The 22,687-nt window shown below is 48.3% G+C and overlaps 1 protein-coding gene and 2 non-coding genes across 5 annotated transcripts in view; 1 reads left to right on the top strand and 2 right to left on the bottom strand.

The window, feature by feature from the left end:
* Window positions 1-22,687, top strand: part of LOC130538849 (contactin-associated protein-like 4) — a 40,614-nt gene that overhangs the window by 11,214 nt on the left and 6,713 nt on the right. Inside the window, exons 1-18 of one of the 3 annotated variants that reach the window (XM_057056796.1) lie at window positions 16-3,696; window positions 4,208-4,401; window positions 6,238-6,385; window positions 7,678-7,878; window positions 9,798-9,973; window positions 10,042-10,173; window positions 11,369-11,636; window positions 11,735-11,878; window positions 11,960-12,128; window positions 14,962-15,068; window positions 15,825-15,944; window positions 16,060-16,260; window positions 17,278-17,455; window positions 17,529-17,656; window positions 18,039-18,209; window positions 18,431-18,649; window positions 20,843-21,082; window positions 22,091-22,315. In XM_057056796.1, coding sequence (XP_056912776.1) covers window positions 4,345-4,401; window positions 6,238-6,385; window positions 7,678-7,878; window positions 9,798-9,973; window positions 10,042-10,173; window positions 11,369-11,636; window positions 11,735-11,878; window positions 11,960-12,128; window positions 14,962-15,068; window positions 15,825-15,944; window positions 16,060-16,260; window positions 17,278-17,455; window positions 17,529-17,656; window positions 18,039-18,209; window positions 18,431-18,649; window positions 20,843-21,082; window positions 22,091-22,315 — 2,884 coding nt within the window. In that variant the 5' untranslated portion in view covers window positions 16-3,696; window positions 4,208-4,344. Of the gene's footprint in view, window positions 1-15; window positions 3,697-4,207; window positions 4,402-6,237; window positions 6,386-7,677; window positions 7,879-9,797; window positions 9,974-10,041; window positions 10,174-11,368; window positions 11,637-11,734; window positions 11,879-11,959; window positions 12,129-14,961; window positions 15,069-15,824; window positions 15,945-16,059; window positions 16,261-17,277; window positions 17,456-17,528; window positions 17,657-18,038; window positions 18,210-18,430; window positions 18,650-20,842; window positions 21,083-22,090; window positions 22,316-22,687 lie in introns of those variants that run through there. The other 2 variants (XM_057056793.1, XM_057056795.1) reach the window with 2 other exon arrangements.
* On the bottom strand, window positions 12,217-12,299 carry trnal-uaa (transfer RNA leucine (anticodon UAA)). Its single transcript has one exon. It is a non-coding gene; the product is annotated as a tRNA-Leu (tRNA).
* trnal-uaa (transfer RNA leucine (anticodon UAA)) lies at window positions 12,549-12,631 on the bottom strand. The gene has a single exon. It is a non-coding gene; the product is annotated as a tRNA-Leu (tRNA).

Below are 22,687 nucleotides of genomic sequence, written 5' to 3' on the forward strand. Positions count from 1 at the left end.
TCTTGCTTTGGCCCAGCTTTTATTCTCTGCAGGTTGTGCTGATGCTTTGTGGCAGAAATGTAAATGTGAGGACGGAGGATCTGCTGGAGGCTGACGGGGAACTCTGACAAGATGGTGCTCGTTGTGGAGCTTCTCCAAAGAAGAAGCGCCAGCATCAGAGGAGTGAACAAGCGTGAGGTCTGAGACAGATTTAATCTGAATCAGAATGATTCTCACCACCTGGGAGGCTGCAGAACCTTCCGCTGCTGCTTCACGGTCCTGGGTTCAAGTCTGAAAAGCCCCCGACTGTTACCTTTTCCCACCAAATTCTGGGAAACAGCTTGCTGTTGTGGGAATGATCAAAAAATGCTCACATGCGCTGTGAACAAAAAAAGACTCTGCATTCTAAGTCTGGGCCATGGAGAACCAGGCATTACACAAAAATGACCTCTGACTGACTTTATTTCCAGAATCCTTAGCTTCCAGGGCATTTCTTTAAATCTGGCCTCCTAGTGTCCCAGTTAAGCACCGATGCTAACAGTTTGCTTGCTTGTTTCCTTCCCTCTTGGTTGGGTTTGATGCCTCTGATGCCTTCTGAGATTGAGAGCTCCTACAACAGTTTAAAACACTTAATCTCCTTTTAAGAACACAAACTGTAGCTGTTCCCAGCTGTTGTGATTCTGTCGGGTCCATCTTCCTCCTCCAGTTACTGAGTTCTGTAGTTAACAAGAACCACCTTGTAGATATAAACAGATTTTACAAGGAGGACCTGCTGTTCAAGACTCTAACGACGGTGATCAGTCTCAGTTTGAGACACTTTTTAAACCCTCCTTTGTACAGCAGGAATGTTAAAATTCTCCACCTGCAGAAAGAAAGAAAGCGTCTGAAAAAGAGAAACCTGCGTCACTTTTCCTGCCCGGCAGCGGCGATGCTGCAGCTTTCCACAGTTCCATCTGCTCGCTGAGGGGATGAATGAATAAGCATCTCATCTCATTTCCATCTCCTGGTGCTGCTGCAACCCCTCCAGTTGTTCTCTGAGGAGCAGCTTTCCGCTCAATTCATTTAAGCGCTAAGTGAGCAGAGACCATCACAGCGTTGGGAGGCCACCTATACGGAAGCTTGAGGAGGTCACTGTGAGACAGGTAACACACAGCTCACGACACCACCACCTGAATCTTGTATCAAGCCACGTAGCTAATATTGCTAACAGGGATTAAACTGCGCCGGGCCGCTGGAAGGATCATTGTTAAAGACTCTCCTGGCGGCTGAGCTCCATCCAGCTGTGGGACCAGTTGTCCTCTTCTCTAAATCTATAAAGTTGCAGTTGAGGATTCATGAATTATTAACTGCAGAAGAAAGTGAAGCCTTCATCAGCTTTGGCACCGAAGCGAAATTTGAGCATGTTTCCTTATAGCTGATGTTCCGCCTCAGACTTTGACCCGGTGGATCCCAGTCAAGGCCTAATGTGTCTGAGTCCAACAGCAGCAGTCAATAAAAAGCCCTGATAGCCTATTGATTGGAAATTAATGGCCTTCTCACCGGGACCTTGACTATTTTCAGTCCATGCAAAGGCGTCTCTTATAGTCTTCATTTTAATTTTCTCTCCTTCAAACCTCTTTTTGGCTCTTTCTATCTTTCTCCACCATCTTTCCTCCCACTTTTAAATTGTCCCTGTCCATCATCCACTCCTCCTCCCCGTCTCTCCGTTGTAATCATTAGCTTCCCTCTTTCATTCTAATTCAGCTCCGTCTTTGTGCCAGTATTAAACTTTAAACATGTTCTGTCTTCATGACACGTTCGGGCTGTCGTTTTGGTGTCGCCGCCGCAATCTTGGACCTGAAAATTACATTTCCGGCTCATGATTTTATTGCGAAATAACATTTGAAATGTAAACATGGAAATTTGGGCAGCTTCGGCTTCCTGCTCCTGAGTCCAGCTCCTGAGTCCAGCTGGGTGAAAACATGCAGTTTTCCCTCACCGGCTGCTTTTTCCTGTTGTTTCCTGTCAGGTAATGACTCTCATTGTGATGTTATATCATTTATCCTTCTTAAAGCGGCCTCGCTATGTAAATCTGTCCTGCTTTACCTGCAGACAGCGTTTTGCTGCATGGTGCCCATTAGCATCCTGTTGGACTCTCTTTCACAGCGACATGTTAGCAGTCTGCTGAAATTATCCTCCAGACTTTGAATTGTCATGCAAATGGGCCGTGCTGGTGCTGGACGTGTGCTGCTTGGCTTTCTGCTCCTTCCTTTTCAGTCCCTAGTCCCTCAACCCGTGTGCATTATTGATGATGAACCAGGTTTGGGTTTTATTGGGGGGGGGGTGAATCAGGAATTGTTAAGTGTTTTCCCTGATGAGGTCGTGGAGCAGGAACCCTCCGTTCTGGCTTCTTGTTCTCGGTTCTGGCCTGAGCAGCAGGACTCAGCCAGGACAAGAGGGCCTTTGGCTTCACCTCCTGTCAATTCACCCTCAAAAAAATAGCCCTCCACATTTTGCAGCTTTGCGTAGATGTTCTTCAGGGTGGACGTCTGAGAACTCACAGCAGGAGAAACTCCTTTTTCACCAGTTGGAAAGTGAAAGGGGAACCAATTAAATGTAGGTGGTCTTGAGCCGTTGACCCTTTAAACACAGTAATAGAATTACTCTGATTTTAAGGAGCATTTACTAATTTTCATGATGGTAGAACTCACAGAACAGACGTTAAGTTCTGTCAACAATGGTTGCTCGGTGAAAGCAGGTGTCTCTGTTGACATCACTATATTCCAACCTGTTCTGTAATGCCAGCCTCTAACAATATTCCTCCATCCCACAGTAATCCCAGTTTTCAGAGGGTTTCCTGGTCTGGTGCCTCCACAGATGTCATTAAGAGAGTTCTCCTTGATTTAAGCTGACAGCTCTGACACAAGTCTGTGGACCAGCCGCCATCACTTCTCCTGTTATATTAGCTTTAGTGGCGCCAGCAGTGTTGACACAGTAAATCTTTGTGGAGCCTCTCCTCTTCCTTCTTCTCCTCCTCCTGCTTTGTTTAGTCTTCACCAGTGAAGGTCAGAACATCTGCTGGTTATTCAAGTGCTAATTAGCATTTAGCTCCGTGAGGATCGTGCTCCGCCGAGCACTTTGTTGTAGAACAGTTTTGCAGGATTGTCATGATAATTATTTCATTTTCATATTTAGATGGTAAATTTTCTAAACGCTTAACAGCTTATTTTAATTGATGTTTGTTACCGTGGCGTTTCAGAAGATGTTACTGCAAGAACAAGCTAACTGCATCAGCGTGAACATCATGTGTGGGTGTGTGTGGGTGTGTGTGTGTGTGTGATCAGTGTCGCCGTGCCAAGCTGCCATCTTCCTCATCTCCTCCATCTGTTGTTGGATCTCTGAGTGGCTGCTTTGGTCTGTTGGAAGCATTTCACACGCAGACTCATGAACCAGTGCGTCAGTTCAGTCTGCTTGGGTGTGAACCAGTGTTCCCAGTCAAGTGGGACAGCTCCAAATCCTCCGTCCAGTGGGAATATGACAGAGAGGATTCGTACCAAGAGCACTTCACAAGGAAATAGCTAAAGTGATGATTTAATTGTCATTATCTTGATTTACTTGAAGATCCTTTTGGAAATCAGGAAATTCAAGTGATCCCCTCTGATGTCTGTCTGATGGCTCTGGTTTCCTCCCACACTGCAGCAACGTGACCATCAGGCATCTGGGCGCCCTTTATTGCCCGTGTGTGTTCTCTTGTATATTCTACAGGCTTTATCATTTTTGTTTCATTAGTGTTGTGAAAGCTGCGTTTTTACCTCGCTGGAAAGTTGCTCTTTATAGCTGTGTAGCTGCTTCTTTATAGCTCGTTTCTGCTCCAGTTTGAGCTTCTCCAGCTCCTCCTGGGACACCCGCGGAGTAGCAACACTGTGGCTAAAACAAATTTGTCAGCTAACTCCATCTAAGATGTTCTATTTCAATTACAATATTAATAACTAGTGTTCGTTTTTCAATAAAGATGTGTCACAAGGAAACAATTAGATATGCCGATGTATCTTTAGGTGCTTTGAGATGTAAATAATGCTGCAATTTTAACGCATTTTTAGAAAGTTCAGACGATCTAAAGCCCTAAAGTGTGATTTCTTTTTTTTTAATGCTCCGCTGTGGCTTCATAACAGTTTGTGAGATGAGAGGAATTTTCTTCTATTCCCACATGGATGAATAACTGGTTCCGCTGGTCTTTCTCCCCCTGCAGGAGCCGGAGGCTGGTCTCCTCTCGCCTCCGACAGGTACCAGTGGCTGGAGGTGAGCCTGGGCGAGCGGACCAAGGTCACGGCGGTGGCCACGCAGGGCCGCTACGGCAGCTCCGACTGGCTGACCTCCTACCTGCTGATGTTCAGCGACACGGGACACAACTGGAAACAGTACCGGCAGGAGGACAGTTTAGGGGTGAGTGTGTCGCGTGCGTACATGTTGTAGCGCTGTTTGACCTTCAAACGGTGGTAAACTAAAGCAACAAGCTCTCGGAAGAATGATGAATCCTGAACGATCAAAGCGACATAAATGTCATTCCAAACTTAATGAGGGGATCAAGAAGATTAATCTCCAATTAGGGGCAACCAGCTTCCACTGGATGAGTGTTAAATGTTAGCTTAATGGCATGTGCCTGTTGACCTCTGACCTGTTCAATCCTGCTCTCTGTCCAGCAAGGCTCCAGCCTCCCTTGTTTTATTTGTGTCTCTTTTCTATTCTGGATTGTGTTGCCTCGTGTGTGTCGGGGACACGCTACAGTCCTCCGGTATCGATTCAGTTGCTAGACATGACGGAGGTGCACAGTGCTGACACACCGTTGTCAGAGCAAATAGAGTCTTACAGGATTTTGTGGCTCATTGGAGTTAATAAATAGCCCTCGCAGAGCTAATGCTGACCCGTCACAGCTGCTGTGAGGTCTTTTCGGGTCTACAACATTTTGATTTCATCCGGCAGCTTCGTTACATCAGTGCACCACTGATGGTCCTTTCACAGCTTCCTGAACCTTTTTCCATCACTGATTGAGTAACAACCTGGTAGAAGAAGCGTTCCTATGGGGGAAGGAAGTGATAAAGCTTCTGCTCAGGGTTGACTAATGAAGAAATCAGTCAGATGGACAGCAGAAGCAGCGGAGCATCACCTCCCACCTCCTGGTAGACGCCGCGCTATTCCTCAGTCGTTTCCTGTCACGCTGTTGCGGCGTTTGTCCCGGTGTGGTGATGGTACATGGTTCAGCACGTAGCTCCTGGAATACTAAGTGGGTTTGACCTTTTTTGTGCAGCAAGCAAACACAGTGATGGATTCTCAGCAGGAAAAAAAAATCCAGTTTGAAGTATCTAAGAACACGCGAGCCTGGAAGTCTTTCCCACTGTTTGCAGCTTTATGCACGATAAATTAGCATTTATGATGCAGAGAGGAGGGAATCCAGCTAATCTCTGCCCTGAGGATCTTCTCAGAGAGCAGCCTCGCAGCTTAAGAAGAGGCTGAGCTGAGACTTCACATAAACTGAGCACAAGCCCACATTAATTCTTCTCTGACTGTCTCCATTTGTCGGCTCAGAGTCTGTTGAAGGAGAGCGTCGGAGTCGTCACGTCCTCGGAGTCTCACGGAGTCTGTGGTATGAGGACAGAAGTCCAGAGGAGGTCTTCCATTCGTTCTCTTTCAGCCTCATTTCCAAAAGCCCATTTGGCCCGTCTGATTTTGTAGAATGACTCTCCTTCCATCTGGCTCTTGTGTCCCGCCCTCAGTGCCGTGTTTGGGAGCGAAATCCTGTCGTGGGCGGGTAGCTTCCAGAACTCACGTTATTATTTTATTGGTCGCGGTGAGTCAACTGTGTGATGATTTATACTCTGTACCGTGAGCAGTTTAATTCAAGTAACGGTCTCAGACAGTGGAGCCAAAAGAGTCGAGGGCCAAATGCTCCTGGGGATCCGTAGCCGAGAGGATTAGCGCTGTGGAAGGATGAAGTAAAACCAAAGTCACCACTTTGACGCATCCACTCGTAAAATTAGCTCTTCCTCTTCAAGAGACCTGTGACGGCTTCAGATACGGCTGCTTGAATTACACAGAAATGGACATTGTGCAGAAGCAAGAGGTTATTTTACGGATAAATTCATATTAGCACTGAGAGAAACTGCAGGCAGTGCAGGACTGGGCTGGACGGAGATGGGAATCCCTGGATACTGGTTTAATGCATTGAGAGGCTGGTGAGCCTCTTCCTCTTCCTCATCATCGCTGTGTTTGTTGTCCTCTCAGTCTTTTCCAGGAAACAGTAACGCCGACAGCGTTGTCCAGTACAAGCTGCAGCAGCCGGTCGTAGCTCGCTTCCTCCGGCTCATTCCTCTGGGCTGGAACCCCAACGGGAGGATCGGACTTCGGCTGGAGGCGTACGGATGTCCTTACAGTGAGTCCCACCTCCGGCTGTCAGCACATTCTGGAGTTTGTTTTCCAGGATCGGCTGGGGAAAATGCGAGTTCAGTCATCCGTCAGTCACACAGAGTTAAATCTTCACCAGCCGGCGTGATAATGACATTTTGTTGGGATTATCCACAATGACACAAAACAGCAAAGCTTTTATGGCGGCTTTAATTTATTTTGATGTTTCGCAGCTTCCTCCTTGGCACAGAGCGTGTTTTGTTGACGCTTTTCTTCGTTGCTCATTAATTCCCAACGTTCACAAAAGTGGCCCTGGCAGCAAATCAAGAAACAAAAGGAAACAGCACAGCGCGGCGTCTTTTTTCCCTAAAAGCCTCCCGTCTCTCATCAATAACAGAGCCGTCCTGAGAACAACACGTGTTTGTGGAGGTTTGAATCGGTGGTAAGAAGCCGACCCTCACTGATGGTCTCCAACACGGATGGAGCATCATTCAGGGATCAAGATCCACTATCATAAACGTTCCACCTCGCGTGTAGCCAGATACACAGCTGATAACACGCCGACCTCTGAGCGCTGATTCATTACCTTATTTCACCAACTGGAACCTTGATTTACGATGGAAAAGCACATTTTCCCAGTAAAAACGTCTTTTCCAGAAGGAGATGGATTATGCAGAATATTTTAAGAGTGATTTTGACGAACGATCTGTCGAGGTTTGGAAATATTGTGTCAGGTAGTTTAAAGACACAGCAGATACATTTGTGTGATGTTTACCAGCCGGTGTGAAGCATGGCAGAAGAATCCGGGTTTTCCTGGTGCTGAACTAATGTGGCGTGCACGGCAGAATCCTCCCCGGGAAAAACAAATGTGATATAGAGGAGGTGGCTGATAGTTGCAAACAGTTTACCACAGTATAAAGAATTCATTGTGAGTATTAGCCTGTCACTGAGGCGACACAACACAACATTTCATAATGTGTTTTGACAGGTAACAAAATGAAATTCCAGGCCGAGACCCAAAGAGAACAGCCGAGTCGGTGAACGCTGGCGCTCCCAGCCAAATCAAATCTATACAAATGAATAAAAACGCAATTTGCCTTCCGCCTAAACAAGGGTTTTATCACAACTGTGCAAACACGAGAAAACTGGCAACTGCGTCCACACGCGTGCGTCAGGGTTGAAGCAGCGCAGCGAGTTAACACACACACACACACAAAAAGATGATTCAGAACAAAAGCCGAAGCTTCTGGGCTTCGACCTCTGGAACCCAAGTGTCCTCGGAACAGTCTCAGCTTCAGACCCTCCCTCTGTGTCTCTCAGCCTCCGACCTCGTCAGTCTGGAGGGCGGCGGCCTGGCGTACAGGCTGAATCCTGAGCCGAGGCTGGCGCACGGAGACGCCGTCTCTGTCAAGTTTAAAACCGTGAGGAATTCTGGGATACTGCTGCACGCAGAGGGAGAGGGAGGACCCGGCCTCAGCCTGGAGCTACACAGAGGACGACTGCAGCTGCTGCTCACACAAGGTACCGGCACACGCGTGTGTGTGTGTGTGTGTGTGTGTTCTCATACAGGCTGCGTAGTGAGGACAAGAATATGGGTTTTACTACCCTAGTGAGGACATTTGGGCTAGCATAGACATGTGTGTTATGTACATAAACCAGCATCTGTTAAATAAGTTGTGTTTTTTTTTTAGTTTTTACCTTTTAATAGATTTATCATTATGCATTCTGATATAAAATGTGATGTACATATTTTTCTTATCTCTTTATTCTTTCCTCATCCCTGGCCCTCACACACACACACACACACACACACACACACAGAGCCTTTTGGCTGACCACATCTCATTTCGCTTTTGTGTAATGCATCCTTGTTTTTTCTGTACGTCAGCACGTTTATTCGCTCCTTCGTCTCTTTCAGAGTTGCTTTGAGGCTTCTGTAGTTTAACGTCCTTCAGATTTTCCGCCTTATGTTTCACGCCTCGCAGATGCTCTGAGCAGATCGTGTAATTTAGGTCATCTGCCGAGGTCACGCAGGAGCTGCTTTGTTCTGTTGGTGCTAACAATAGTGTGGGTTCCCACAGGGGTCCAATTCTCTTTATGAGCCAACTCTGAGTAACAACCAGGCTCAGAAAGAGAAACTTTATCCTCAAGTATGCAGGAAATCTGTCAGCATTTTTAATATTGTCACTGGTACAAGCCAAGTTTTTAGACCTGACATGTTTCTGGAGTCCACGGTTGAGGGTTGAGGTCAGATTCTGTGACTGCAGCGGTCAACAACCGAGTCAAGTGGCGCTGGAATGGAGATGATGGACCAAACCTGAACTCTGAGACCCCCCTCCCAGCACGAGATCATGCTCATCTGACAAGTCTCAATGACAAAAAACAGCAGCGCTCTCCACCGGTGGCGGGAAATTAAGCTGAATTATTCTGAAATGTTGACCAGTTTAATTAGCTGTCTGCAGTTCCAGTCACGTCACCATCCGAATGCTTCCCGCAGCTCTCTGATTAGTTTTGGTGAGCCATCTCCTGACATTGTGGAGCAGGACATAAGGACTTTTGTGAGTCTAATTGGCCAATTTTCCATGAAATAACAGTGTTGTCAACGCTGTGACCTCTGCCCGCAGTAACAAATTGAACTTTTTAATATCACGAAACAGATAACTGTTAATTAGAGCAGAAGAAGAAGAAAGTCTGCTTTTTTTGGTGAATGTTAATCAGCATGTTTGTTCCACCGGCGATATTCAACAATCAACCTGCTTTGATTCTTCCCTCATATCGACGTCAGTGCCTCGTGCACGCCCCCTGGTGACAGCCAAACCCATCTCAGCCATTCTCAGCCCTGATTAAGTTGTTTTCCCCACCCAAAGCAGTCAATCACACGGACATAAATACATCTGCTCATCATGTCTCAATCTGGTTCTGGTCCCTCTCTTTGAAGTCTGAGTTGTCTTCCCCTAAAGAATGTCTGATAAATAATTGATGCGGCGTCTCCGTCTCAACAGAAAAGCAAAGTTTCTCTCAATGCACACGGGCAGGATGGAGACACTGGTGTAGACCAGTTGGGGCTCATCTATCATTAATGATGTTTGTCTTTGCGCTTCGACGCGATGGCGGAGTTTGGTCCCCGGTGGAAGCTCGCAGGCTTCCTGTAGTCCCTGCTGACGGCTGACCTCGCTGTGATCCTCTCAGCGGAGCGCAGGAAAATGACACTTGTAGGCCCATTATGGAGGCTGACATGTTGTAGCTGTCAGCGTTGTTGACACCGGGTCGCAACTTTAGAGAGGAGCAGACTTTTGGGTCAAGTGATGAAGGGAACAAACAGAGAAAGCAACAGAAGAGAAGGAGGAACCATTTAAATGCGGCGACTTTGCAGTCTTGACCTTCTCTGCTTCTCGTCTCCACGCTGCCTGATCACCAGCCTCACAGACTCTCTCTTCCAGAAAGGACGCCATCCTCAGAACCCCGACGCCTGGCCTCCCTGGGGAGCCTGCTGGACGACCAGCACTGGCACCATTTGGTGATGGTGTGGCACAACTCTCGCCTGAACCTCACTGTCGATAAACACACAGAAGCGGTTCACATCCCCGCAGAGTTCAGCCACCGGAAGCTCCTGGAGGTGGGATTCACACACACACCGATGAATCCTGCAAACACGGACGCAAACCTGTTTTGTTTTCGTCGCAGCTGAATGTTGGAGCGATCCAGGAATCTCAGAAACCAAAGAGGGGCTTTCACGGGTGTCTGGAAAACCTGCTTTACAACAACCTCAACCTGATAGAACTGGCCAAACGTAGAGCTCCCCAGGTCTCCATGGTGGTGAGTACAGGAAGTACTCACTTTGTTCACATGCACAACGCACCAGCAGCAGCTTTATTCATTAAAACATCCGCTAATGACGTTGAGGGGCAAGTTGTAGTTCTGAAGTTCTAGCTGTAGCCCTACTTTTCTCATACCGTCTCAAATCACCCCGAGCCTTAATATTGAGTGAAAATATCACAGGGGAGCCAGATCTGTAATTATCTCCTCAGCAGAACACTGACACAGAGGTACAAGTAGCCCTGCTATTCAGCACAGCTTTGACTTGTTATCTTAACATGGCGGCTTTAAGGTAGCAGCTCAATAGGCTGCATACGCAGAAGGACACCTTATTCTTCAGGTGTGTTGATGACAAGGCTGATAAATTCCTTTTGGGAAAAAAAGGATGAAAGCATGAAAAAGGATCCAACAAAGTGAAAATTCCGTTGCAGCTGATTCTTGCTGATGGAATTTTTTTCCCATGTCTCCACCGCCGCCACCTCACGGCGGTTCGGTTAATGTGCCTTCGATGCCGAGACGTCCATCACACGTCCATATGAAAATGTTGACAAGCTCGGAGCGCCGCTAGGGGGTCACATGACCACTGTTAGGCGTTAACGAGTCGCTAGCGGTTTAATGAGGGCACGAATGAGAGGAGAGGAAGTTAGCTTTTCAGGGAGCCCTCCTGCATCTGCTCTGACTTTTCCCCCACTTACAGATGGCGTTTGGGGGAGGGGGTGGCATTAGCCAATGGCTTTTATGGGACTTTATAGCTCGTGTTTGACCATCTATTTTTCCACCGGTGCTGCATCATCCTCATTGCACTTCCATGCATCACTTTAACACCTCACCAAAGGACTTTTAGATGTCATCTGTGGTTCCGGAGCATTATAAAGATAGCAGAATGATATTCCCGGGAGAGCGCCGGCGCTATAATGTATTACCACCAGCACAGCCCTTCAATAGACCCCCTGTCATTACCACTCTTCAAAACAATGGACCGCAACTGAGATCTCTATATGGCTCACTTACACGCCCACGCTGCGGTGCTTCATCACTGGCTGACATCGGCGTTTGCAGTTTGCATTTATCCCATATCAGGGCTTTCTGATGAGATCATTGTGACAAAGGTCGAAACTGATTAATATTCATGATTTGTGTTCGTTTATCTCTGTAGTTATCTCTCTCTCGTGTTGCCCCCCCCCCCCTCTTTCAGGGCAATGTGACCTTCTCTTGTGACGAGCCGGTTTCCGTTGCCGTGACGTTCCCCGGCCCCCAGAGCTTCCTCCAGTTGCCCAGAGGGACAACGTCTTCCACGGGCAGCACGACGGTGGGGTTCCAGTTCAGGACGTGGAACAGGGCGGGGCTTCTGCTCACCTTTGCGCTGCGTCAGGATGGGGGCGTGGTCTGGCTCTACCTGAGCGAGGCCAGACTGAGGCTGCAGATCCACAAAGCTGGGAGGGTTCTGCTGGAGCTCAGTGCAGGTGAGGCTGAAGAAGTATCAAGAGAGAATCCTACTGTAGTGTTAGAGGATAATGATACCTGGGGAACATTTTCAGGGACTGACCGGTGTGTTTTTTAGGTTCTGCCCTGAGTGATGGACAGTGGCATCCTGTAGAGCTGAGCTCAAGACGAGGACGTCTGACCGTCTCTGTGGATAATGACGAAGGCGGCGCGGCTCACGCCAGCGTCTCCATTGCTGCAGGAAGTCAGCTCTTCTTTGGTGGTGAGACCTGTGTCATTGTGGAGCCAGGACTGATGTCCTCACACACATCCTCTGCAGCGGTTTCTTTACCCTCTGGTGCAGGTTGTCCTGAAGGTGAATCTGAGGACTGTAAAAACACCTTCAGCAGGTTTCAGGGCTGCATGCGCCTCCTGAGTATTGACAGCCAGCCGGTCGACTTCATGATGGTGCAGCAGAGGCTGCTGGGAAATTACAGCCACCTGCAAATGGACATGTGCGGCATCACTGACAGGTCAGACCCGCAGACGTTACTTTTTCATTATATTCCACTGGAGAGCATTTTCCAAACAGCGTGTTTGAACCCACTGGTAAAACAGGATTACCAGAAGTGGGGCTCGAACCCACGCAGACAATTGTCCATTGGATCTTAAGTCCAACGCCTTAACCACTCGGCCATCCTGGTCTGTGTAGCTTTGTTTTCCATCTGTCAGTGCAGCCAATATGTGGACTGTTGCAGTCACGCTCGTCTTTTCAGTGGAGCGGGTCGACTCCACCGAGCATTTCCCTGCCTGGGTTTAATCCCCCCACTACTCATAATATTAGTATCGCTGTTCTCTGCTGTGCGTACTCACTGTATGGGATTTGTTATAATAATAAACAAAATATACAGCCATAGTCACGTAACTCCCACCATGGAAAGGATTTAGAGGAATACCAGGAGTGGGGCTCGAACCCACGTGGACAATTGTCCATTGGATCTTAAGTCCAACGCCTTAACCACTCGGCCATCCTGGTTGGGCCTATGTGCTCTAGTCCAGCTCCAGATCACAAAACAACCCAATCAAACCTACAGCTGAAGTTCATTTCTATTCTAAAGAGGTGAACATCCATCCTCCTCACCATTCACGTCCCTCCAGCCACATCCAGAGAATGTTCAATGGTCGAGTGCGTCGTCGGAGGTGGAGAACTCCGCCCTACTCATCATTCAGCGTGCCCCCCCCCCCCATATCAGCATGGTTCTGATCAAGGTTTGGTCCTGTTACAGGGAGTTTTTTCCCTGAAATTCCAGGGTTCCAGCTCTACAATAGTGTTTTCAGACCATATGTAACATATAACCTAGAAATAAAGTTGGAGAGTCTGATTCAACACAGTAGGTGGTCTTTTTAGACCCCACGGTTTAGTTTATCATTAAGATGCATAGCACCTACCTGGAGAGGGGTTTGAAACCCAGATCAGGTAAAGAAAATCCTTCCACTATCACCTTTGGAGAGGTAATCCATCTCCCCTCCAGGGACCTGTTGGGCTGCTGGCCAACGGCTACCTTTAGCTAAGAGTGACTTTAAAACAACAAAAGTTAATCAATCACACAGCTGCAGATACATGGTGGTTACCATGGAGACCCGCTGATCCGCTAGACAACAGCTGATTATTGCGCAGTCATTACAGCCTTAACAGTTTAAATTAAGTGTGTTGTCCCTCACACACACACTCAATAAGTGCTGTATGTAGGATAAAGAAGTACACGGAGTCGTGACTTAAATCAACGCCAAAGGCGGCGCTTTATCTGCGAGGCTCTTTAACTCTTAGATTAAACAGGATAGAGGTAAATGGAAAAAGGACTGCAGGTTGCAGAGTCAGGGTTTCTATTCTGAAAGAGAAGAAGTCGCCAGTTCAGTTCTGATTTCTTCTCAGTCCTCAAACACACCAGTGTGGAAATAAAGAAACACTGGGTGTCGTTCTGAATAGATGATTAAAAGAGACCAGATAGTTCCCACAGCCAAGACTCAAACCTGTGTGTGTGTGTGTGTGTGTGTGTGTGTGTGTGTGTGTGTGTGTGTGTGTGTGTGTGTGGTGTGTGTGTGTGTGTGTGTGTGTGCGTGTGTGTGTGGTGTGTGTGTGTGTGTGTGTGCGTGTGTTGTGTGTGTGTGTGCGTGTGTGTGTGTGTGTGTGTGTGTGGTGTGTGTGCGTGTGTGTGTGTGTGTGTGTGTGTGTGTGTGAGTGAGAGACCTCCTGAAGGTGCCAGCCGGTCTAATAACAGATGGAAAGCAACCGGTGCTGATTAAAAACACGGTTACTCATCATTTCCCATCATCCTCTCTGTCTCCTTTTCCCGGCTTTCAGTCAACACCACTGAGGCCTGAATGGGACTCAACGCTGCATCAGGCCAGTTTGGCTACAGGGAATCCGCTGCCATACTGGTTTTCTTGGGGCTTTGTGATTATTCAGGATTTGAATTGGGAACCTGCATAAATTACATCGACGCTTCATCTTCTGTTACCAAACTGCTGTCGGATCAGATGTAAATCTGTGTAAAGTCTCTGCTCACATCCGTTTGCTGATTTTTAATGGATTTGAGGATGAATTTGTGTCTTTTCGGCTTCAGGAACTCTTAGTTCCATCTCTCGTTTGTTTGAAGAGGATTCTGCCTGAGATAAATTTACTTCAGAATTCTAAAACACTGTGTGTGTATAGAACTGTGTGAGTGACGGCCTCAGGCCTCCAGTATAGATCTGACATATGCAGAGAAACTTCCTTGGACCAGGACTCCCTCCCTCCTCCCTCAGATCTCATGATGTTATAGCAATATGATATTTATCTATAAATAACACCGAGAGCTTCAGCGGCATCTCCTGGGAGCTGGATTCATTTAAAGAGCATCTTCAAAGAGTGTGGGAACCCTTCAGACCATCGGTTCAATCTGACAAGAGTTTCTTATATTCAGCTTTTTACCTTTCACATAAAAGTGAAATAATAAAGAAGAAAAGTGAAATTATTCTTTTTATCTGTCTGAGCGGGACTGAAAGTGTTTCAGATCATCTCTAAATCCACTTTTTCAGCTCATCACAGGGACCTTATTTGTTTTTCAGCGCAGCGATATTCCAAACTTTAACAAATATAAAGCCTTTCCACTTGTTTTTCCTCCTAATTAGCTTTAACATGCTGATGAATATTTTGGAATTAGCTCCAGACAGAGATGGAGTGTTAATCACTCTCTTTCTTCAGTGACAGTATTTTATAATGAAAAACCCTGGAAATACCAAGTTTCCGCCACTTGCTTTCACTGTAATCTCTTGTCTTAATTAATCATTGATTAATAAACCAAACATCTCTGCCCCCCCCCCCAGGTGTTCCCCCAGTCCCTGCGAACACGGCGGCCGCTGCACTCAGTCCTGGACCGGCTTCCACTGCAACTGCTCCGACAGCGGCTACAGCGGCGCCACCTGCCACAGCTGTAAGTCACCTGTCAGTCACCTCAAGAAATTGGAGCGGAGCAGCCCATTAAAGCCCTGTTAACGCATCATTGTCAATTAAGAACGCTGAAGAACCTAACCGGGCCGTTCGCGTTGCACATCTTTACTGCTGATTCATAAAGGAGCAATGATCCTGCTTCTTCCCCGGCTGGACCCGGGCCCGTACAGGGGGCCGTCCCACTCAGCCTGGTTTGACAGCATCCTTTCTTCTCTGTATTTTATATCCCGTTTGTACGTGACGGAGACCGTAGCTGCGTCTAAATCGCCCAAATCATCGACTACAAAGTGAGATTTAACAGTAGCCCAGTGAATCATCCGCGCCAGACCAAAACACCCACCCTGCTCGCAGTGTTATCAGCGATGGGCTCTGCAGAAGCCTCTGTAGCTGCTCCGCGGAGGGCGTGTGACGAATGCAACGCTGCAAAAGAGCGAGCAGGCGAGGCAGATTTATGGAGACGGGGAGGAAGACGCAGAGCCGATGAGGCTCAGAAGTTTTATTTATTGACTCGTAATGCTCCCATCAGTCATCACTGTCCTCTTCAGCTGGTTTCGTCCCTACTTTATGGGACGCTGCGGCAGGAATCTAACCACAGGCGAGAGGCAGCTCGTGAGATGCTGGTGCGGCGGCGATGCAGACGTTTGAGGCCGTACCTGTAACCCTCAGCCTGTGATCTTCGTCCTCCTCACACTTCCTTTCCTGCCTCTCTGAGAGCTGATCTCGTTATTTCCCCTCCCAGCTGCGTACGAGCGCTCCTGCGAGGCGTACAAACACGCCGGCAGCACGTCGGGACACTTCCACATCGACGTGGACGGCAGCGGGCCGATCGGGCCGCAGCTGGTCTACTGCAACATGACGGGTGAGGAAAAACACGACAAACGCACCGAAGATGACAACAAAACTACCAAAGCCATTTTTAGCCAGGCGAGAGCAAAAGAGACCGATCAATAATGGATGTCCGTCTGCTGATCTAGAAGAGAAGACGTGGATGATAATCCAGCACAACAACACGGCGCTCACCAAGCTGCGGCCGTCTCCGGGTCTAAACCACCTTTCGGTTCACTTTGACTTCCTCACTGAAGAGGAGCAGCTGTCGGCTGCCATCGGCCAGTCGGAGCACTGTGAGCAAGAGCTGTCCTACCGCTGCAGGAAGTCCCGCCTCCTCAACACCCCAGGTGAGGGCTTTGATGTGTTCCCTCAGATTGTCTTTGATAATCCCAGTCTTGTATAACTGCATCTGTGGGGGCCGATATGTGTTTGTCTGAATTGGATAAAGACAACTTGGCTCCAACAGCAGCATCATTTTACTGTTTGTTTCAAACTTCTTCAGAATTCAGGAATTCTTCATCTCTCCCTCAGCGGCCCAGACTGGTCGATTTCTCTGGATTAGTTCAATACCTCCTCTTGGGATTAGTGTGGATTGAGATCAGTGTGTCCTTTGTTAAATCGTGTGTTTTCTTGCTCTTGTATTGACTCAGATGTGCTGAGTATCAGTAAAAGACGCCGCATCGCTTTGATCCGGGATTCTCATCGGCTCTCTTTGCAGAGCTTCATCCGGAGACTCCGCTCTCATCCATAAGCATGAAACCTCGTCTGTGTCTGTGAATATCCGAACGTCTGTGTGAGAAAGATTTGTCCTTTTATCCATGTTTGTTAGCCTCTAACCTCATGACAACACGGAGAATCACGACAGATCCGGGTCAATTTGGGACTGAAACCCATCCAACACCAGCGTGTTAGCATTGCTAGTTCATCAATTCCCTTTTCCCCGCTGAAAATAGTGAAAGCCATCAAAAACACACAGATAAATAGGATTTCCGCCAGGCGCTCCCTCCTGGTTGCTCTTTGGGAAAACCTCCTCGCTGACTCAGCAGGGCCCTTTCCAATCACCTCCTCGCCACCAGCTCACTTACAGGAGGTGAAACACAGCAGATTTTTCACTGTGAAATATGGCTCGCCATCCAAAAATAACACAATCAGTGTTCGGGGAAGGAGCCGGGATGTAAAACACGACCCCCGGGGCTTCTGCTAACTCGAACACTCCTCACTTTTCATGCTAAGAGAGAAACCTGGGAGCATTTGTGGTTGTAATCAGCTTTCCTGCCTTTTCAGGAGACAGGTGTGCCAAAAGCACCAGCGACCTCTTCGGTCAGGTAACGACGAAGCAGTAAAATCACCCTCACGTTCTTCAGCTTTGTGCCTTGCAGAGGGTTCTCCGTTCAGCTGGTGGGTCGGGGGTCCCGGTCCTGGTCGGCTGCAGTCTTACTGGGGCGGCGCCCAGCCGGGCAGCCAGCAGTGCGCCTGCGGCCTGCAGGGCGACTGCGTGGACCCGCAGCACTACTGCAACTGCGACGCCAACAGAGCGGAGTGGTACTGAACACACTGACGCAGCGGTGAAGCTTCAGGGGGAACATGCGTAGTCATTCATTGAATTCTTCTCCAGGGCCGAAGACTCGGGCCTGCTCACCCATAAGGAGAGTCTCCCAGTGCGCTCGCTGGTTCTGGGTGACATCCACAGGCCGGAGTCAGAGGCCGCCTACAGGGTGGGACCGCTGCGTTGTCACGGAGACAGTAAGTCTGGCTCTGATCCCTCAGAACTCCTAATAAATCAGAGAATAAACATCTCACTCCCTCAATTGGGGTTTGTTGTCGTCATGGAAATTCTCAATTGGGGTTTGTTGTCGTCATGGAAATTCTATATGAAAATGCAGGATTATGGGATTAACGTTTAATTTCTTCCGTCAATGATGCGATAGTTATTTGTTCACCCTTCACAACCTCGGCTTTTACAAGCTAATTATGCAGATGAATTGTTTAGCCTGCATATTTCCAGATTGACTCACATCTGAATAAAGACACCTTAACGCCGACCTCAGCCTTCACATCTGTCCTTCACATCTGTTTGTTCGGGGCTTTTTATCAGAAGGCCGTTTTTCTTTCACCATGTCCCCAGAGAACTTCTGGAACGCCGCGTTTTTCGACAGGGAGACGTCGTACCTGCACTTCCCCACCTTCCACGGGGAGCTGAGCGCAGACATCTCCTTCCTGTTCAAAACCACGGCCTCCTCCGGAGTCTTCCTGGAAAACCTGGGAATCAAGGACTTCATCCGGATCGAGCTGAGCTGTGAGTAGAAGTGAGGGTGAGAGTTAATCCGGATTAGAGTGACGCCTCAGAGAAACCTGCAAGTCCATGAAAATATGGAAAACCCACATTTAAGACTTAATCTGTATGAAGCTGCCCTGATTGGAAATTCTTCGTTTTTAGCAGAACTGGCCTGATTTGACCTTCTCGTCCTTGTATCGCCTAACAAAGAGTGTTTCCGTCTCTTCCTCCGCCTCCGTCAGCCTCCTCTCAGGTGCTTTTCTCCTTCGACGTGGGCAACGGGCCTCTGGAGGTCCGCGTCAGCTCGACGGTCCCGCTCAACGACAACCGGTGGCACCGAGTCCGGGCCGAGAGGAACATCAAGGAGGCGTCGCTTCGACTGGACGACCTGGCTCCGGCCACACAGGAAGCTCCCGCTGACGGGCACTTCCACCTGCAGCTCAACAGCCAGCTGTTCATAGGTGGGGAGGCGTGCGCAGGTGGACACCTGTCCGGTCCATCGTTGACAGACGCTCCCGTGGTTCTTTAAGTAGCTCTTCTCAGCAGAGAGTCTAGCTAGGCTGCGGTTTTACATCTGTGTGTGACATTTATCTTATTCCTTCTACTTAATAATTCATGCTGGTGTGTGCGGCTCAGACCCCGACAGCTCCCCACAATATTGCTACCTTATTCATGGTCCCTGCATAATAACCACGACATCCTCGGTGAATACTAATTAGCAGAGCCTCTCTGTTTCTGCTGGATCCCATCTGGAAAACTCTGGAAGAAGAAAGTAAACATTTGTTGATCTGCTCTTTGCCAAATCAGCAGTATTGACCTGGAAGTGCTGAGTCCCACTTTCCTGACCACTGAGCGCTAATCATGTCAGAAATAAAGCACGCGTGAGCGAGTCTGACATGTTCTCCATCTGGAAATGGAGCCGAACCTGGAAACTGTCTCCAGCTCCATCAATACGGCACCCCTGATCCATAAATGACCTCATCGGTTCTCTGCTCCGCAGAGTCTCAGAATCCATAAGTTATTAGCAGCCGTAATCATCCCGCAGATATTGGGTTCATATCTGTAAACACACGGAGGGAAAATAAACAAGTCCAGATAGAAGCTGCAGCAGCTGGAGGGAAACTGAGGAGAATATTGATCAGGCAAATGTGTTTAACTGATCCGCTGCTCCGGGGTCAGCAGCAGCTCCACGCAGCATGTTTAGCTGGAAGTTACAGAATAAACCCCTTTATGTATCGATGTGCTTCTCATGATGCAGCTGGTACAGTGTTGTCAGGCTGGGGAGGCACCCAAGTAAACAACATTAATACGTAAAGGCGAAACCCCGGCGACGGTTCTGTGCATCGTCACCGTGGCGACGAATGGAATGTATTCAGGATCTGTCCCTCCTCTTCAACAGGCCGTATTTCCCAGATTTATTTGGATTAACGGCCTCAGCGCTGACTTGTTTACTCTCATAAATCCCTCGTGGATTGTTTATGAGTCTGGATTTGTGAAGCAAACTGTTTCCATTGTTTGAATTCTAAGTTACTGTGTGGCGGCGTATAAATCCATAAGCCATATTTCAATGGGCTGTATTTACGGCCTGTAATCCCGCCTTGTTTTATGAGCCAGGGAAGTCCATTGTTATGATTAGTAAGCCGTGTTATTGCTTTGTGTGGTCTAATAATCTGCGCCATTGTCCCCCCTCCAGCTCCGTAACGGCATCGTGGGGTTTTTAAGAATGCACATGCGGCAAAAATCTATATTTGTAAAAGCTTTAAGGAAATTGTTTTTGCACCTCGGCTGCTCCTCTCTGCCACCGCGTGTGGAAGCAGCAGCTGTTAAGAGGATTTAGAGGAGCGCTTTGATCACGGCTTCACACATTCCTGGAAAAGCAGCGGCATTGATTTCAGATCATCCTAATGTAAGCTCTGTTCAGAGCAGCCGGGGCTGCTGCTGATCTACGTGGGTGTTATTTTGCTAAATTCTGCTCTCCCAACAGCCACATTCCTCACAGAGATGCACCGTGTCCTTGAAGGGACCCACAGAGGACCGGGGAAAAGATCGTTTACTCCAGGCGGCGTCATTTCAGTAATCTGATTAGATAGTTGAATCGGTTTATCATGGTGAAAGTTCAGTGTTGAACACTCGCGGTGGTATTTGTGGGATGAGAGGAAGCAACAGGGGGAATTAAAGCACCACACAGATTTTAATGAGTTGTTTTCTTAATCCGTCAACCACAGACTCCTCACATTTTACCAGCCCGTTGCTGAGTTTGGCAGAAGCGTCGCCTTTGATCCCAATAATTAGTTTCCCATCACGCAGGTGGACGAATGTGTGGATAAATTCATTAAGGTCCCGCTGAGTGTCTCTCCTCCGGTTGGGGTGGAGTTTATCTGGAATGGGGTGCTTTCATCTGTTCTTTGGTCTCCCTGCAGAATTCCCTGTGAGCACATTCGCCCACCTTAAACTCTCCCTGTTAGAGGGTTGTTCTCTTTGATCAGGAGTTCCACAGGGATCTGATTCTGGAAGTGCAGCTGTTGCAGTGGACGCGAATCCTCTTCCGTCCCGCCATCGTCTACCTGGGCGTTAGCATTAGTTCTTAGCTTTAATGGAGCCGTGATGGTTACTTCCTTGTTTTTTAACGCTCTTGTTGTTCTTTTGTGTTTCAGGAGGCACCGCGTCCAGGCAGAAGGGCTTCCGGGGCTGCATCCGCTCGCTGCAGCTGAACGGGGTCACGCTGGACCTGGAGGAGAGGGCGAGCATCACACCGGGGGTCCGACCCGGCTGCCCGGGTCACTGCAGCAGCTACGGCTCCTTCTGCCAGAACCACGGCCGCTGCGTGGAGCACGAAGCTGGTTTCCACTGTGACTGTGGGCCCTCGGCCTACGCTGGGGTCTTCTGTCAGACAGGTAGGAGTTGAAGTGATTTATTGACTCTCAGAAACCGGTTCCTGTAACGCGCCCCTCTCGATGCAGGGTAGGACCCCGGGGGGGGGGGGGAAGGAGCCTGTTTGACCGTCTGCATGTCAGCAGATGCATTCATGTGCACGTCTGCGCTCCCCAAAATGCTTCTCACCTCAGCGAATTATTGCAGAACATCCAGAGTTCTGGCAGGCTGGCGTTTCTCTCCGGAATGAAAGTGAAATGAAAGTTTTTGGTGAAGACAGGAGCCGGAGAGAGAGAGAAAAGTCCCAGCTCTGTAGGTCTGGAGGAACCGCCTTCGGCCCCAAGGTGTGTTTGATATTCTAAAGGAGGATTTGGAGTGGAGAACACCATCAGTGGTGCCACCTGCAGCGACCTCTCCGTGGGAGAGCTGTCCAGCCATTGATGAGGAGCTGCACTCTGTCACTTCCTGCCTCCGTCCTCTCCTGCTGCTTTGCATCTACTGAGAGTTTGTGGACAATCTCGACCGCAGAGGTTAAAGCCGCCTGTCTCAATCTGTTATTTAGAAGCAAAAAAAACCACTTCTTCAACTTCAGAGTCAAAACAACTTTAAAAATAGAGGATGCAGAAGTAGGAGGGAGAATTTCAATATTTCTGATGTAGGACTTTCAAGCATCAGTACAATTTATGTCAGATTAATTAGCAAACACGCGTCACCGCTCGCCACATCTTAATTCATCCACGTTATGAATTAATCATCATTTACTGGTATCGGCTGAGAAAGTTCTTTATCGTGCGTCCCTAATTTATCTGTTGATAAAAATGAGAAGCTTGTGTGCAGTTTTAGAACAGCCGTGATCGTTATCGCCCAGTTCTGGTACCCAGGAAAGGTGAAGCTGAACACCTCTAGCGCCCCCTAGTGAGAGGCTGTGGGAGATCAATGCGCCCCTCCCTCCCTGTCGGTCACCTCTCCATCACTTTATTTGTATTCCGAACACGTTCCACATTGACAAAGTCGATCTTCTGTCTTTCCAGAGGTCTCAGCCAGCTTCCAGTCAGGAACGTCGGTGAGCTACACCATCCAGGAACCTCTGGAGTTCACGAGGAACAGCAGCATCGCTCCGTCCTCGATCCATTCTGACGTCTCGCTCCGAGGAGAGAACGTGTCCCTGAGCTTCAGGACGTTCCAGAGTCCAGCCGTGCTCTTCTACGTGGGCTCGTTCTACAGAGAGTACCTCGCCGTGCTCGTCCACGCACACGGTGAGGAGGAGAGCGGCCGGGAAACCTTCATTATTCTGAGGGTTTTAGCGCCTTCTACCCAGAATATAAGACCTGTTTGTTAACCTTTATCCGCTCCTTAATGGTTGAATATATTTAAAGGTTATTGAGCTGTTTTTTAACCTTTTGTGTGACATTATTGGACATCAAATATTTACCATCCAGAAAACGGAATTAACATTTTCTTTCATTCTGCTTGGTTGAGGTTTCCGGCTCCACCTCTGCTTCAGTTAATCTCAAATGTTTAATTAATCTGAGGGATTCTGAGTCTTTAATTCATCAGCATTCAAGGACAGACTGTCATTTCTTTCCCTTTCACACTTAATTTTCTGTATATTAGGAGCAATAATGACA

This window comes from Takifugu flavidus, chromosome 15 (genome assembly GCF_003711565.1).
Source record: "Takifugu flavidus isolate HTHZ2018 chromosome 15, ASM371156v2, whole genome shotgun sequence".
NCBI lineage: Eukaryota > Metazoa > Chordata > Actinopteri > Tetraodontiformes > Tetraodontidae > Takifugu > Takifugu flavidus.